Consider the following 17455-nt stretch of genomic DNA (forward strand, 5'->3'; position numbering starts at 1 on the left):
GGGGATGGGTGGAAACCAGCACAGAAAAAATTCTCAGGCATGCTTTAGAAACAAACATCAAACAACATGTCAGATCAGCCCACTCTTGTTTGACAAGGACTGCTCTGGGTTATGCACTTGTTCTCCACTGGTCCACTGCTCCCAGTGGACAATTTGGTAATCTGGTGTAATTTAAAGAACCAGAGAAGGACAAGAAAATTAGGGGTAATCATGCAACGCAATTACCTGAAAGATACAAATAAAAATGGGGCTCTAAAGAAATAAACCTAACCTCATTTGGGGCTCCACTGCCGGGGAAGAAGTTGCCTTCATCATAGCGATGGAGGGAAACATACAGGATGCTGGGGTCAGCATAAAAAGCCTGCTGTGTACCGTTGCCATGGTGAACATCCTAAAGGAGAAAGAAAACAGATGACAAATGTAATAATGTCCAACTTGGTGTAGAGAGCTCAGTTCTGCTTTCTTTTACCCCCCCTCCCTCCTTTTCTCCCTGTTTCTCTCCCTCTCCCTTGCCCTCCTTTTGTCTATCCCTTTCCCCCTCCCTTCACCACCCCATACTTCCTGAACTTTCAGGCAAATTACTCTTTAATGCACTCATTTTTTAAACTGGCTTCTAAAAATCAGGAAACCATAGCGAGCATGCCCTGGAGACTCCAGATGAGCAGTCATTGAGAAATCCCAGTCCTTTTGTACAATTAGATATTTATACACCGGCTCTTTGTACTCCTTGCTTCAGTGATGGAATCTAGCATCCTGTTTTATGGAGGAATTTTATGACTTATTAACTGCCAACAGTTCATAACCCCTCAGGCTTAATTAACTAGCCTCATTGGCCTCTGAAGAAAGACTAATGTTTAAACTACAAACTAGTATTTTGCAGAAGGATCTATGGTTTACAGAGCTTTTTCACAATTTTTGACAGAACACTAAACATAAGTGTATTCATTGATTTGCCAAGTTCCACTATTGAGGTCAAAGGCTCTACGACCAGCTGAGTAAATTGGCTTTCTTGAAACATTCAGTTCAGTTAGCAGTCCCTCAGCAGTTAGATCCACATCAAAAGAGATGCCAGATGCAGAAAGGACTTCATACTTCATTTTTGCAAAATCATGACGGCAACAGTTGAAGACATAGGAATATGATCTCATTAGCTATTAAATCATCTGGCAGATAGGATGGTGCCTTCTACAATCAAGGAGCGGCCTTGGCCAGTGTCCATATTTCAAACGTTATATAATGCCAGTGAAAAGAAATTCTGTCATTAAATAAAATACTGAAAAATAAACTCTGGCAATATGTCTATACAACAAAGGCTGATGATGTGGACTTTTCCTCTTTTTTAGATTTGTTTTCACAGTTCTATTATTGTATTATGTGGTTAGACACACAAGAAATTTTACAAGTGAAAATGGAAAGCCCACTTGCTTTTCAGTAACAGAAAACTGAGTCTTTTCTGAAGTTTCTTTGCTGTCATTTGTAAGAAGCTGAAAAATTACAGGTATTTGCTTCTCCTCTTTTAATCTATCCCTTTAAAATTTCTGATTTAAAGAGGTAATTCAGAAGGAGGACTGAAAAAGTACTCTGAATGACAACACTCTCACCCAGACTTTATTTATTTTACAAACACCATGAAGTCTGAACCAAACTTAGTATCAGAGGAACAATGGTCACATTTTCCTCAGGATGCCTAGACTCCAGGAAGGCTCAGGTTAGTTGAACAATACCAATGGCACAGCAAGCACTGCCCATTGCTCATGCTCTTTGCCAGCCAATGCAGCGTATGACTTTCATCCATACTGTTCGGGACTCTCTATGTTGAATGAGTCTTACTTGTACTGCATTGTGCTTGACTTGTACGTCCTCTGGGACCTCTGTGGGGTGATATTATAATGGTTACTTTTCTCAGTTGAAAGTACTTGAAACAACATGAGGACAAAGTTACAGCCCAACTGCAACTTAATGCCAAGATTAAATGCAACACATGTTGGAGGTGCAAGGGAGCACACACTGGTGTGAGGGTGTTGGAGATTTGAAGGCAGCCAACGTAGTGTTAGAGGGTTTTGAGTGGCAAGTGAAGTAAAATCTGGCATGCAGACTAAACCCAGAATCCCATCCAGTCTTCAACTGTGACAGAATTAATTGGTTCACTCCAAAACAGACCCAGATCACACTGACATACATGCAAGTATTGATGATCTTGGAACAAGGATTGCAAGAACCTGAGAAGTTATGTTGGCCATATAGATATATCTGCAAGAGCATGACTAAAATCATAATAGGACTTCATTTTGTGATTGCAATTAGTCTTTCTTTTCAATTCATACTTGGAGGTTTCGATACATTCTTGCCGTAACAGTTTTCAAATAAGAAGAAAAAATATTAAATGGAAATACGGAGCGATCTTTAAATTTATTTTGATTATTCAAATCTCAAAGCTAGCTTTCTTGTCTAGATTTTAATCTCACCAAGGGTTACTTTGTTTTGAAAAGCAGTAACTTCTCTAGTTAGACAAAGGAAAGTGCTGTTTAAGAGTGCGGATGTTACCATGTGGGAAACATGTTCATATTCTGCCCTTAGTACATCAAATGTATTCAGGGCATATAAGTCAGTTCGAAATGGAGATTTATTCAAATGGTGGGATAAGAAAAGAAAAGCGGAAAGAGGGGTCTTTTATTTCAGTGTAGAAAAAATGAAGGAAAGATTAAAATTTTTAAAAGTTAAGCATTTTTATATTAATACATGCAGCAGATATGAAGATTACACTTAATTTGTAACCAGAGTACAGTTTAATATGTGGGATCAAATATTATTTTTAAACATCTACATTGAAGTAACACACATAGCTGCCAACCAGCATGGGGTCCTGCTGCACTAGTCACTATCAAAATATAGCCTTAAAGGTTAATTTCAAGTCTAACATCTGTAATTACATTTTTTCCTTCAGATGCTGAAAACTCTCTGTTGGTGATCATCAGGATATCACTATTAACATGTTAATTCATTCAGTTTGGATTGTTGTTTAACTATAGTTTGCATACATAAGAAATTTTCCATACAAGTTTTTGTACGTCATTGCACTGATCATGGAGCAGACTAGGGACCAGAATGCAAGTGCTCCAGGAATTAAGTAATCTGTGTCAGCCATATATTTCTCCCTTTTCACCAGCTGAGTTATTCTGGCCAATAGGGCAAAGCCAGAGAGAGGCTGAGCATTCCCTGTCTACTTTCCTAAGGATAGGTGGCTTCACAGGTAATCATTTGCACAGGTAATGATTTGCACATTTAACCTTCCCTTGCAAAGTTGAAGCTGAATTCTGAAGTCCTTATTGTCTGAGTAGGTCAAATGGAAGTGATTTCTTTTCCCAACAATTGAATGTAACACTTACAGTCAAAAAGACTTAAAAACATTCACAAAACGCAAACTTTGAATAGTTTTTTCTTACACATACTTTTGGCCAGCATTTCCAGCAGTTCATTGAACTGTAAGACTCAAATCAGCAAACAGTTACAACATAGAGTGGAAGTGATTTTTTCAGAAATACTGGTTTCTTGCAGTTTATAATTATGTTCCTAAGTGATAGTAGAACACTCTGAGAAATATTTGAAAGAGATTCTAAGAATATCTGCCCGTATACTCACATACTCACATACTCATTCTGCCATTCATATTTCACTTGCCATGCCTTCTCCCACACTCCCCCTCTGCTTCTCTTCAACAGCCAGTACGCATGTTTTACTGAACAAAAGTGCTAGATGGTAAGGCCATGACTTCACAATAAGATTTAATTATGAGTGCAGATATGAACAAGATTTAGACTATTAAGCCCTGCACTTCAAAAACCCTTTAACATATTTTGTTCTTAAATCTTTTATCACCTGCAAAAATTAATTAAGTGCAGATGTAACAGGTTAGGTTTTGATGCCAGGGTTCATTTCCTGTCTATGCTTTGTCAGACACCCTATTACACCTCCTCATGAACTGTAGGAAAACAAAAATGGTGCTCATAAATCAGCATTCAACTTTCCTTGGGCTGTGCATTGGGCTGATCCTTTAAGTGCAAGGCAGAGCCTCAATTCATTATTCATGAAAATAATATAGACAATATGCCAAATGTCATCTGCATTTAAATACTCCATTTGTTAAACATATTAAGTATTGTGTAAGAATGCCTTCTATTAAAATACAAGACTAATCCAATGAAGTGGATTTTTAATCACGCAGCTTTCCTTCGGGGAACCATCAAAAGCTGGCATACATGACTTGAAAACTTCTTAGAGGGAATGATCTGTTGATTTGTTTAATAATATCGAAGTTACACAACAAGTCAAATCATTGCTAGCTGGGGGAAGTGGTGAATTTGGTTACCAAAGCAACAACATTCTTTAAAGCACATCTAACTATTTAAAGTTTCTATTCTGTAGGGGAAAGTAAACTTAGGTTCTGTAGGGTTATTTTAACAGTGGAAGTATCAATTCATTTAAGGACCATAAAAGTTGCCCTGATCTGTGCCTTCTTCTCATTAAATTGCAGTTAACACCATTAAAGTGAAACATAGATGTTTATGGCTTCAGTACTACCATCCTGGCTTTAATGAGTTCTCAAAATCAGAGGAAATGCACACCTTTATTACTTGTAGGTATTAAAAGTAGGAAAGTCTTACACACAAATACAAATTCATTATCTTTAGTCTAGATGCACTGAAAGTGCGATGCTTGCCAAGAATACATACCAGATCTACAATCAATATCTTGCCTATATTTAGCTTGTCTCTCAAGTATTTGGCAGTAATTGCAATCGAATTAAAAAAGCAGAACCCCCTGTGGAATAGAGAAGAACAGAAATAAGAAAGCAAATCAGTCAGGAAAACAGCTATAAATAATGTTCAGAGCATTTTTAAAAATGCTATATGATCTCTGAGGCCATAAATCTGCTTCTGGGAGTACCTAGAAAGCCTTTTCAGTCATCTGCTAACAATTACAGTTCTTCAGAGACATGCACAACGCAGGTGATTGCCAGTAACCTTAGTGCTCCAAGATGGGCAATATTCCCTGGTACTTACATGGCTGTTGATTCTTCAGCATGATGGCCTGGGGGCCTTACAACAGCAAAGCCATTCTGTAAGAACAAGATAGCTTTTCAATTATCAGCTTAAAAAAATACTTCACTGAGTGCAAAACAGAGCAGCAGGCAGACTGGATTGAAATCTATTAGAAGCTCTTGAGCAATTTTTCTGTCCAATCACCCTTTCATAGTACTGCCAGAAATAATATATTTGAGAACAGGGGCATATAAGCTTATATAAATACACACACGCACACACATACATACACACACAACATGATCTAAAGAGGAGGAAAAAGGCAGGTTGAAAAAGCTGTAGTTATCCATTCTGCTGTCTAGAATTCACATTTAAAAGGAAACAGAGACTACTGATCCATTCTTGATCTAAGTTTATGTAAACTTACATTGTTCCAGCTTGAGATTCTTCAAAACAAAAGCAGCTTGAGGTATATATTTTACATGATTATTCAGTGTTGACCCTACCTTCTGTATGGTCTAAATGATAAATTCAGACACACATGCACTCCTAACAGCAGAATAAGGACAACAATGAATATCCCATATCTCTGCAAACCATAAATTAAACTTGGGAACCTGCTACACTCACAAGTTTAATAGATTCCCTACAGTCCATTTCTAATGCACTTGCTAGAATTGTATATACATTTCAGAAAGTACAGTATTAGCATCAGTGATGATCAAGGAATTTTTTGCCTCTAGAGCCACCGAAGATAAAAGAGAAATTAAATTTCCCTCCTTACAGTGCGGGTAAGATAAAGGGAACATGTATAAGTACTAGCAAGGTAGTTCTGTTCAGAAAGTCAGATATATTCATGAAACAGTGTCTCATAAGGGTGTATCATATCAAACTTCTCTTACAACAGTCAGACTTGGGAGTAACACCATTACTTCATCAACTTCACTCTTTATTTCAGCTACTCAACACAGTTAATCTCTTCTGTTTGGCTACATATTTTACACCAAATTAGTGACAATTAACACATTCATAAAAATAAGAAATTATAATCTGTGCATTACTATATCAGCCAGACTTGTCTTTTCAAGCAGCCTCACAAAAAATACTGTGTGTATGTATGGCTGCAGGACAAACCAAGCATTGTATTTTCAGAGAGGATAGGACAGAAAGAAAAAGGATGGAATATTTCTATATTTTAACAGTCAGTATTAAAGTAGTCCAGTTTGATATACTTAAGGTAGTTAAATGTCAATGTTTCAGCCTTTACACATCTGAAACAAACATGATAATCACTGAACTTTCAGTCATGTGCATGTAAATTAGGAGGAACAACATAACAGTTAGTAGAGGTACATTGGTGCCTGTGAAATCTTGAAATCTGTTTATTTACAATCTTATGAATGTGTGTTTGTGTGTACCTGTGCAATTGTTTACTTATGTTGTTTCACTGGCATGAATTTATAAACAAATACTGCCAGGCTATCTCATAGAATTTGCTGCTAAATGTAATCCAAGCAGCCAGCTGCAAAGTTTTCTGGAGTGTGGCCAAAGTTCTATCAGACAACAGCAAAGTTAAACTATAATGCAAATGGAGTACATCTGTAAGAGTGGTTCTTCTGGCCAACATTTAAAGAATCTGGGGGACTTGACATCATGCTTTCTGTTGTAATAGATGTCCATATTAGAAAAAAAAAAAACAAAAAAACAAAAAAACAAAAAAAAAACCCACAACCACACACAGAAAAATATATACATTCATATTTCAGCAGACATTCCTGGAGGTGGAATATAAATTTCTTATAGATCAAACACACCATCAAAACAAAGGCCTTGTGGACTGCACCGATCTTCAGAACCAAACCAGCTTTACACTCTTAGCCAAAGCCCTATTTCTTATCATTCTGAGGGATTTTAACATTTCTTTTTCACACAAAACATGACTTTGAGAAGAAATCTGTAAAGAATTGTCTTGTAGGATTTATCAAAAACCAAGGTATGTTTATGATGAGGAATGTACAGATAACAAAGTGAAAGAAGACTCAGAGAAGAGGGTATTACTAGAGAGAGAGCATCATGCTACCTGTATTTTGTTCTCTCTGTATTTGGAAAAAGTCCATGCAAAGCTTATTGCTGCCCTTGCTCAGCTCAGAGCTCATTATCATCTAACTTTATCAGCATTCCCAAAAGATCAATATAATTAAGATGATTTTCTCTGGGAGGATTTCATGGCACAATATAGAGATGGAAAAATTCAACACTGGTGTTTTTGATAACACAGGCTTCCCTTTTCTATTCCCTTACTCTGGTGAGACTGCTTGGAAGCCCAGTTTTGCTATAATTAGATAATTTCTGCAGTTAGAGCTTAAGTTAATTATTACAGTTCTCCATGCAGGGCATTCACATCAGTGTTGTGACCATTTTTATATGTGTTTACATTACAAGAACATCGGTATTCACAGGGGGAATGGTCTTTTTTTAAAAAATACAATGCCATATGTTATATTGATGATAAAGCATATGATACAATCAAATTTTACCAAACACTGAAGACTAGTTACCAGATAGTATTAACAGCAATTTTTGTGTAATTGGTAAAACACTTCATTTCTCCTACTTTCAAACTTTGCAGGAACACGGTGTACATTAGCACAACGGAACGTGAATTCATTTATTTAGGCAACATTTAAATACCAGACAGTGAGCTCGGAACAGTAGACAGAAAGGCAAAAATCTGCTTTAAGGATAGAAACACTAACAGAGAGCAATATGTTGAAAATGAAGCCAACACACATAAATTCAAAGCATTTTTGTACAGAGCCTTATTTATACTAGGATACAGACACCTTTATATGTAGACAGAACATTAAACTGACTGACAGACAAGAATATTAGAAAAATGATTCATGTCTGTGCCATTATATGATTACCTTTAGTTAAATTTGAGAATAAAGAATAAAGCCTGAATAGAGATATGCTAAACTCTGTGCTTGTTTCAACAAAGAACAAAATGAAGCCTGCCCAAACTCATTTACAAAGAAAGTCCATTGCAGATAGATCCACTCAGTTGGATCTTTAACAAAAACTGAGAAAAAATGTTAACATTTTCCACAGTAAGCTAAGTATTCTCTTCTTTCATGACTCCAAATAGGTAGTCAGATGCTTGATTTCCCAAGAACAGAGCTATACATCCTACTGTGGCCTTCTTGTCTTTGGTGGTACAGTTGATTCCACTCTGTGGTATGCTGTGTTAGCGCGTTGGGCTATATTATGCTTGGGCATCTACTATACCTCTGCCTGAACCTTTCCAAAACAAGTAGGCAAAGCAATACCATAAAACAAGTCATCACTCCATGGCTTGTGACTGACCATCTACAGCAGATTTCCACTTGTGTGTCTATGATACAAGCAGGTAAAAACAGACATAGGTAATTTTTTCCCTAGAGCAATATGCAGTGACTGTGGCAAGGTGTGAATCACTCTTCCCTTTCCTTGGCAGTGAGGAGCTTGCCCTGCCTAGGTTCCAAGTGGACCAAAAGCAGCCCAGGCAGTCTGGCACTCCAGGCATGCTGAGAAGCCTGGCTGAGAAGTTGTGCATACTAGCTTCAGCCTGTTATTACTCTAGTAAAATCCTCTGTCTTTTAATTGACTCTAATAAAAGCCAGTGCCATGCAAGAAATAGCAATGAACCCCAAGAGCACTTACTGAAGTGGTAGAAGACTCAGATTCAACTCCTGCTTGAACATGAGGATGAAGTTGTAAGCATTCTTCACATACCTGTTTGTGTATTTAGATTATGTGGTCCACAAATTAGATACTGAGACACATCTTGTAAGTCTGAGTTAGTTTTCTAACAATAGGTCTAGAGTCACGCTCTTCTCCAGTTCTTATTCAAATTATGGCTCTTTAATTATTTCCAGCAGAGTAGTAGTCCTTCAATAGAGGACAAAACATCACCACTAATCTCAAATTTAAGATAAAACAGTTTTATATGGAGTTTAAAATGGATTCCTTCCAGCTGAAAAGATAAGAAATCGAAGCTCTTCTTGTATTTTAAGTTTTAAACCCCTGTACAAAAGAGCAATGTCATCTATCTCAACCATTCAAGTGGTAATACTCACAAATTGGAACAGCAGAGGCTCCATCTGAATGTAAGAAAATGCTCTTTACCATGAGGTGTCTGAGCAATAGAACAGGTTACCCAGGGAGGTTGTGGAATCTCTATCCCTGGAGATATACAAAAGCCATCTGGACATAGTCCTAAGCAACCTGCTTGGGTAGGGGAGCTGGACCAGATGACCTCCTGAGGTCACTTCCAACCTCAACTGTTCCATGATTCTGTGATTCTATTCAGAAGTTTGAAAAAAGTCTCTCAGGAAAATCGGTGTAACCCCTAGTGATGAGCAAGTTTATCAGCAGAACAGTGTCCCATGCACTAGCTAATTGCAGATGCACATGTTGTTAAGGACAGCTTTCTCAGGAACCTCTGTGTATCTCATATAGAGACCAGGTACCTAGCTCAGGGTCTGGATTCCACACCTGAAGCTCAGTAGGCTCCTAAAGTCAGCTGTTAAAGTTTCTGTTTTCTACATGTCTAAATCCCTTAACCTATCTAGCCCTTAGCTCTTAAAATTAGCTGTGCTTAAAAATGGCATTCTTGGACACTCATTTGTTTTTAATGGAAAGGTTTTATTTTTGCTTCAATGTGCACAGGCTTCAGAATGAGAAGTAAATCACTGAGGATAATACTTTGTTTCTTTGTAGAAACTTTTTTAGTTATTATGCAGAAATTTATCCATTCCTCCTGTCAGATTTTATATTCCTTACATCTTACAGATATACAGTTTTTAATATTTATAAAATTATTTTAAAAACCTATTTCTTTACATTTAAAAGGTGCTCCATACAGTGTATCTGACAGGGTGTAACCTCTGAAATAGTCTCTGTGTCATCTTCAACTCTGCTACCTCTGGCTTAGTTAACTCCTACAATAACAAAGCTCAGGTCTCAACTACCTGCAACAACCCCTTTGTGACTGGTACCCTGAAGAAGACCATATTCTTACCAGTGTCACTTACGCTGTAACATGATCTCAAGCTATGACATCCAGCAGGGAGGGTAAGCATAAGCATGAGTGGTGTAAGGCTGAGGCAATCCTCAAGTACCCATTTAGGACAATTTTACAAGCTATTCATACTGCCAGAGCAGGAGCCAGTATCTGGCCCTGGGGGTCTACGAATGCAGTGAACAAGAACCCATGATTTAACAGAGCAGTATTAGCAGCATGTAGATTTGCCAAGAAAACAGTAATGGACATGAGGGAATACCATTTTGTCTTGCAGAGGAAGCTAGTAGAGGCCAAGAACACAGAAATGGACATTAAATATTCGACTCTGTAATGGAAACAAAGAGTTCCCTGTCTGCTTTCCTGAAGGTCTTAGAGGACAGCATCAGAAAACATACATGAAAATTTGATGCTTGCAGGCTAACTTACTTATGATGGCCTGTTTAGCCACAACTAGTGTTAACTATATTGGGAAAGAAAGCAAAGAATTTTAAGAACAGACTGGTCATGGAGGTAAGTTATGTACCGCACATATAATTTAAGTTGCACTGCTCTATGAAATAATGATAGTCATTCAGCTACAAATATAACCATAATTGCTGGGATAAATTTTTAAGAGATGGTTTTGTAATTTTGTCACTTTGTAAAAGCAAAGAATACAAACTACTATCTAAAAGACCTTGACTGATGGCTTTTATCAGGCATATCTGTAACACTAGTAAAATAAGCATTCATTTGTTAAAAATGCTGTGCCTGGGCATGGAAAGAAATGCCTCATTCTGTGGCTGCCACACATCACTCAGAATTTTTTTTTAAGGCAGAAGGAGAGTGTTTTAGGGCAGAGGGAGTTAGGGATAGGGAGTTAGAAACAAGGGCAGGACAGAGCCTGCAGAAGGACTGTCCAGGAGGCACCAAGCATAGAGCACTTCCCAGGAAAGGAGATTTCTGCAGGTAACCAGAGAAGCTGTGTGGGGTTTGCTGTTGCTCACAGGTAGGCATGGAAATTTGCTGGCCTGAAGCTTTACTGGAGGGAGGACACTGTGGGACTAGGGAGACATTGTTCTCAGCTCTTTTTGATTCTTATGTCTTTAGAAAGATACTTCCTTTAAAGTTTTTTTCTAAGAAAATATCACAGTAGAGCTGTGAAAGATGGTTGAGTGATTTTTATACAGAACACTTTTCAGACTTGAAAACTAAGAGCTTGGTCGGGGGTGGTGGGGGGAGCTAGGGAGTTGATTATGTTAATTCTGCTTATTGACTAGATAAGTACAATTTACTGTATGAAGATTCCTTCACAATGGCCTTGAGAACAGTAACAACCAAGCTCATCTGGAATGAGAGTTTCAAGTTCAACTTCAGCTATCCATGGATTGTACAAAGACACCAGAGTAGCTATGACCAAATGCAGGAGGTTGGTTTTGTTATTGATTCAACCTGACATATCAGAAACAAGCATCCCAGGAACGTATCAGATTGGAAGAAACTAATTTCAATTGCTTTCATTCTGTTAAATAACCCCTAACTACCAATAGGGCAGCTCTACATGTGTGTGCACATGCACACACACATACATACGAGGCAGAGAAAGGGCTTGTGCTTCCCTCAATTCAGCCTAAATGCATGTTCAGGACAGTCTCAGACCACGCTTTTAACTTATGTGTCTTTTTTCTTGAGTGTTTTTTTGCAAAATGGCTTCTTAATTAATTCAAACATTTATAAAATAGGGAATAACCATACAAATCCTACCAGCTCTGGACAGTTTATTGTGTCTCTTCTGTTTCATATTTGCCAAATTAAAAATATATGGTACTTACATGTTTCTATTACAGAGTGCTACTATCATCAACGTTGACATATTTAAGGGATATGCAAAGTCAACTAGACAGTAATCCTTATTATTAGTACTGTACTTAAAATAATTCCAGCTTATAGTAGTACTGAATGAGGTCATCTGAGGCTGAAGAAAACCATTCCAGAAATGTTCCTTTGGATTTTTAGTACTTCAACGGTCTGTTCTGGCACTGAGTTGCCCATTATGATGCAAAGTCATCTCCCATAACAAAAAGAGGTTCTTACTAGGTATACTCTTTATAAATTATATTTTTCACTGGTACAAGTTTTTTCCCTGCCAGTCAATTGTAAGTTAACAAGGGACAGCCAGAGAAATGTACAATTTGCTATCAGAAAAGAAGTTAAGACACACTTGATGTTCACAAAACAGCACACACACACAAAAAATAACCATTACAAGAAAAAGTCATATTTTGAAGGACATTATTCAACAAAGTATAATTATCACAAAATTATCTTACTAACATAATCAGCTATCTGAATCCCAACTTCTTAAAAGTAGTATTAATCATTTAATAAACACTTAATATAAAGCAACAAAAAAAGGTGGCAGCACCACCAGGAATCATTTTGTTAATAAATGGAAATATCAGCAACCTGAACTCTTTCAATAAAAATAATAATTTGGCAAGCTGAGTCCTGAAGGTAGATACTCTGCAAGCTCTAAAAGTTATAAATGAAATCTGAAACTCAGGAGAGACCACAAATGCAGAAACCCTCCTTTATTTTCCTCAAAGACTCGTCTACTGTGCGGTTTGGATGAACTCTGTACTTATCCAGTTCAGCAGCAGGAGAGCAGCGCCTGCTGTGTAGGACAGCCGGGTGCAGGCGAGGTGACGGGCTCTGTGTCTTGCTGCCTGTGAGAGAATCAGTGTGCTGATAGGGAGGGGAGGAAAACTGACCTGAGCATCAGAGTCAATGTAAGGGAAGCAGCCAGGCCAGACTGGGAAATAAATGGGAAGGCAGGGCAGGACAGCACCTCTCAGTGCCACCAAGCCATGAGGCCATGAACTCCTGAAATCTCTCTTGTTATAACTGAGATACTGTGAGTCACAGAGGATGTGTGTTATAGCCTAAGCCTCCACATGCGCCACCTCCTTTTGCAACATACTTCTAGAACATCTCTCCTGTGGCAATGTGAGAGAGGAACAAGATTCTCAGGAGACACTTCCAAGAAAGAGATGCCCTCTGTGCAGATGCAGATCTTTTAGGGCACTCTTTCTGAAGGTACGATCACTAGGCAGAAGCTAGAGACAATGATTCGTAGAATCATCCAGTGATTCATAGATTGCCAAGGTCACAAGCTACACTGCACCCAAGAAATTATATGAAGGGCACTGTCTTGATTGCTTCTCTAAGCTCCAAGGAATATATCATGAGATGTGTCATATCTGTTAAAGTTATTTAATGGATATAGCTAATGACTGCTGTGGAATTATATTCACCCAGTTCTGCACATTCCACTCTTCTAAAGATCTGTGGTCAGCCAGCAGATTATTGAAACCCATTTACATAAATCTGCTGGGGAAATGAGAAAGGAGCAAAGGCAGCTACAGAAAAACAGCTAGACAGGAGAGCTGTGGCACTTATTCCATACAACATAAATACCTCACTATGCATCGGCAGGTTTCCTAAATTAAAAAAAAAAATCTCAAAAAAAGGTGAACTTCATGCAATCTTTAGGCTCATCTCCTATTGTAATATTGCCAAGATGACTTTCATCATACATGTAAATAAATTAATGAAAAAAAGGAAAAGCATTTAATTCAACTCAGTATAACATCACGTTTATCATACTATATCTTTAAGTGGTGTGAATCTTTATTCTCTGTTATTATAAATATTATCCCAGATGTGTGTCAAATGGGTCTCAATGGGTGCTCATTATATTATTAACCAATCCCTCGAAATCCTTATTTTTTTGTCTGATATAATAATAACAATATCCAGATTAAGACTCCTGAGAGAAGGCACAATTTGTCTTGATTTTTAAAAAAGCAACCCTACAGTAATTTACTATTACAGCAGCAGCAGAATTTCAGTAAACCCTATTGTTTTACACGGTTAGCACTGTCATATTAATGCTTTTCTCATTAGTCAAGATCAAAGAAAACTGATGTCTCACAAGGGGTTTGAACTACAGTGAAGAGAACTCTTAACTCCTGGTCAGTTTTTGAACACTGTCCAAATTAGATGAACAAAATATTGCTGTTCTCAGATGAGACCTGTGTGAAATGGGACTGAGTCTCAGGAAATTCAGAACAAAGTAAAGAACCTTCTGCCTTTCTTATGAGTTTGACTCATGCCCAGCTCTGCAGTGAATCTCTCAGTTGTTCCACAGACTTTCATAACTTATTTTGTAGTTTCAACCCTTCTCTTAGCAGCTATCACACTGTGCAATAGATAGCAGTATCAATAGAGACCTAGAAATTGAAATGTCCTGTCCTTCCTGAAGTGGACTTTAAATGTCAGATGCCAGTCAACACAGGGCACTTTATGTTTGTATGTTTGTTTCTACACTCTTGATAGGCAGTGAAGACATTTGTCTTCAGTATTGTAAATAATTCATTTTTTAAATTAATTGAATTCATGTCCGTAAAATAAACTGTTATATTCATTTTAAGAAAAGCATATTCAACTTTTTAAAAACATACATATTGATTCATCAAGTTGTAAGAAATATTTGGGCTGCTCATACCCAGCTATGCCAACAAATTTGATAATTCTCATATCAGAAAAGCACTTGTTAAATGAATGACTTCAGTTTCTCATTCCTGCGACTTCTTGTCTCAGACTTCGTCTATGCCAGATAGTTTTACTTTGAGGTTATCCTAGTGTTTCTGTGGTTGTTTCAGAAAAGGACATCTGTGATTCTCCAGCGCAGTGGGGAGATAATCCACTGCCTCCTCTGCTGCAATCTGCAGCACTGCCTTGTGGGAAGTCCTTGCTGTGTATTGTTAGTATGCCACTAAGGAATACTAACAGCAGCTCTTCTCAGAGAACGGTGGGATTTCAGAACAAATCAGTATGTCCTGCCTTATAATTTATTTTTTTTTCTTAAGATGACACCAAGCTGACTGTGCACCATCTGATAGCAATCCACAGTGGTAAACTTTCAGGGAAAAACTACGGTGTGTTTCTCTACTGCTATTTACATGTTGCAGAGCTGTTATAGCTTACACACAATTCTTGGAAGGCATTTTTTTTTGTCATCCAAAGATTCTGAAGCTGCGGCACATCATCCCAGATCCCCATCAGAACTTAATCCTCCCACTCAGTGTTCACAGTACAGGCCCCAAATGATTGCTTCACTTGTATATTTGGCCAATGAATGCACATGGAATGGTCAGCTTCAGTTATTTTCCCTTAGATCTTCACAAGTACACTACAGAATTGACATTTTCCCTATATATGCAACATGTATGTTTCTAGAAGAAAAATGGCAGCAAGATGGAAAAGCAACATGTAATGTCACAAACATAGAGTGGAACACGAAGCTCTGTGGGGCTAAAATCTTAAAGCTACCTAAAATCTCATCCTGAACATCAAGTAAAAAGCCCCAGAATACACTGCAAAAATCCCCGCAATGTCATTTAGCATATGAGGCTAGTGGGAGCAACTTGCCAGCAAAACCCACATTTGTATGGATGCAATGAGAGAGCGAACATAGGAGGACTCTGTCAAAATATCTAACGTCAGGATCAGTGCATTCCAGAACTTCTGCTAGCATGCTTTTCTTCTGTCAGTCCAGCCTTAGTAACCTCTCCCTAACCATAAATTATAAATACCACACGTAGATTATTAGTTCATACAGCTGGCATGATGGCATGTAAGTCATTGGGCTTCATGCTGGAAGTACAGGAGAAGGTTAGATGAATGCCTATCAGGAATGGTGTGAGTATTCCCAACTCTTTTTCACTGCAAAGCCTTTCCACTCCTATTTTCTTGACGATTTGGTATAAATCAATTACTTGGCACATCTATCAAATAATTACCTTTCCCATGCCTCAACTGGAAGTTGTGTGAGACTGTTTCAATTCCCTGCACTATACACAAGGATTATATTTAGGATCAACAATAATTTTATGGTAAACTACAAACTAGAACTAAATTTTAAATATTTGTTTACAGACTGTTGCAATGCCAGTAGCAACCAAGGTCTCACAGTGCCTGATGTTTGATTCTTTTCAGCTGTCCATCACAGACATAGAAACAACCAGAAGCGTTCACACTGTGGAAAGATACCACAAATGTACAGAGGTAAGCAGTAAAGATTCTGCAGTATACCCTGCTCATGTCAACTGCACATAGGACATCTCTCATTATTCTTATCAAAACTTGCTTTTCTATTGCCTTAGAGACCTACATGTGTCCCGCAGTTGCCAAAAGTAAAAACTAGCTAAAAAGTCCTTCTTCACTTTCATTGGTCCCATTGGGTGGGAAGAATGCACAGTGAGTCGTGTATTGAATCCAGTTCTGTCCAAAAAACTTAATGGGGATGCAGTACCCATCAGAAAGGATGCTCAGCAGGCTCCCATATGATGGACCCTTGTCTTTGATCTGAGATTTCAAAACTTGTACACTTTGTGTAGTACCTGGCTAATGATTTTAGTTCCTGAATATGAAAATTTGGTAACCACACTCAACTGTGTCAAAGCTATAGTATTGCATTTCACCCGAGCACACTGTCATTTATGTACCTATCTATTCTATATCTATGTATATAGACACATAGACATATGTACCCCTCCACAAATACGTAGCTAATATATTTTGACTGAAATTAGACAGATATACAGAAGGAAAATTCTCAAGTTCAAATACATTTTGGAGTTTAAAAATGATATAATGTGAATCCTAAAATATTTATTTTTATCTTGATTTTGGAAACAGGACTGAATCCATTATTATTTAGACTGGAAAGGGAATAAACAGTTTCATTAAGGAGACATGTTAGCTCCAATGATGTTTATTGGGGCAAGCCTGCACTCCGGCGGCATATGGTGTACCTTTAAATAGGGCTGTTAAAATACCAAATAAAATGTCAAAGTCCGTCAGGCCTGGAGCTTTTATAAATTGTTTAGACTGGGGATAATTTGGGTTTTCTACATCATGCCTTGCAGATCGAGCAGCACGGAGATAGGATGGGAAAGGGGGCCAGGGAGAAGAGCACGGGGCGGCCGGCGGGGCAGAGGCACCTCCAGGTCAGGGCTCTCCTCACCAGCCACCTTCCTCTGCCCCCAGCCTGCATGCCCGTTGTTTGCCTCTCCTCTCCCTGGGTGGTATCCTGAGGTTACATGCACAACTAAACATACATATTATTTTTTTTTATTTTTTAAAGAAATAACTTCAAAAGGCAACACCACAACCACTTGCCCAGAGGTGTGCAGGCAATGAGGAGCTTCACCTCGGACTGTAGCCCCCTGCTCTGTAACCACCGCCACTGCCCCAGTGTACGGACAGCAAGGAAGTCCCTGGTGAGGACTGGAAGCACCGCCTGGGC

At 38.2% G+C, this 17455-nt stretch overlaps 1 protein-coding gene across 2 annotated transcripts in view; it reads right to left on the reverse strand.

The window, feature by feature from the left end:
- The window catches only part of HDAC9 (histone deacetylase 9), a gene marked incomplete at its 3' end in the record, with an annotated part of 428033 nt that overhangs the window by 92529 nt on the left and 318049 nt on the right, over nucleotides 1-17455 (reverse strand). For both annotated transcript variants that reach the window (XM_082043859.1, XM_082043855.1), the window contains 3 exons: nucleotides 5061-5116; nucleotides 4731-4818; nucleotides 272-391 (listed from right to left, as the gene is read on the reverse strand). In XM_082043859.1, coding sequence (XP_081899985.1) covers nucleotides 272-391; nucleotides 4731-4818; nucleotides 5061-5116 — 264 coding nt within the window. The remainder of the gene's footprint in view (nucleotides 1-271; nucleotides 392-4730; nucleotides 4819-5060; nucleotides 5117-17455) is intronic.

This window comes from Streptopelia decaocto (genome assembly GCF_964273445.1).
Source record: "Streptopelia decaocto genome assembly, chromosome: 2".
In the NCBI taxonomy this organism is placed as follows: domain Eukaryota; kingdom Metazoa; phylum Chordata; class Aves; order Columbiformes; family Columbidae; genus Streptopelia; species Streptopelia decaocto.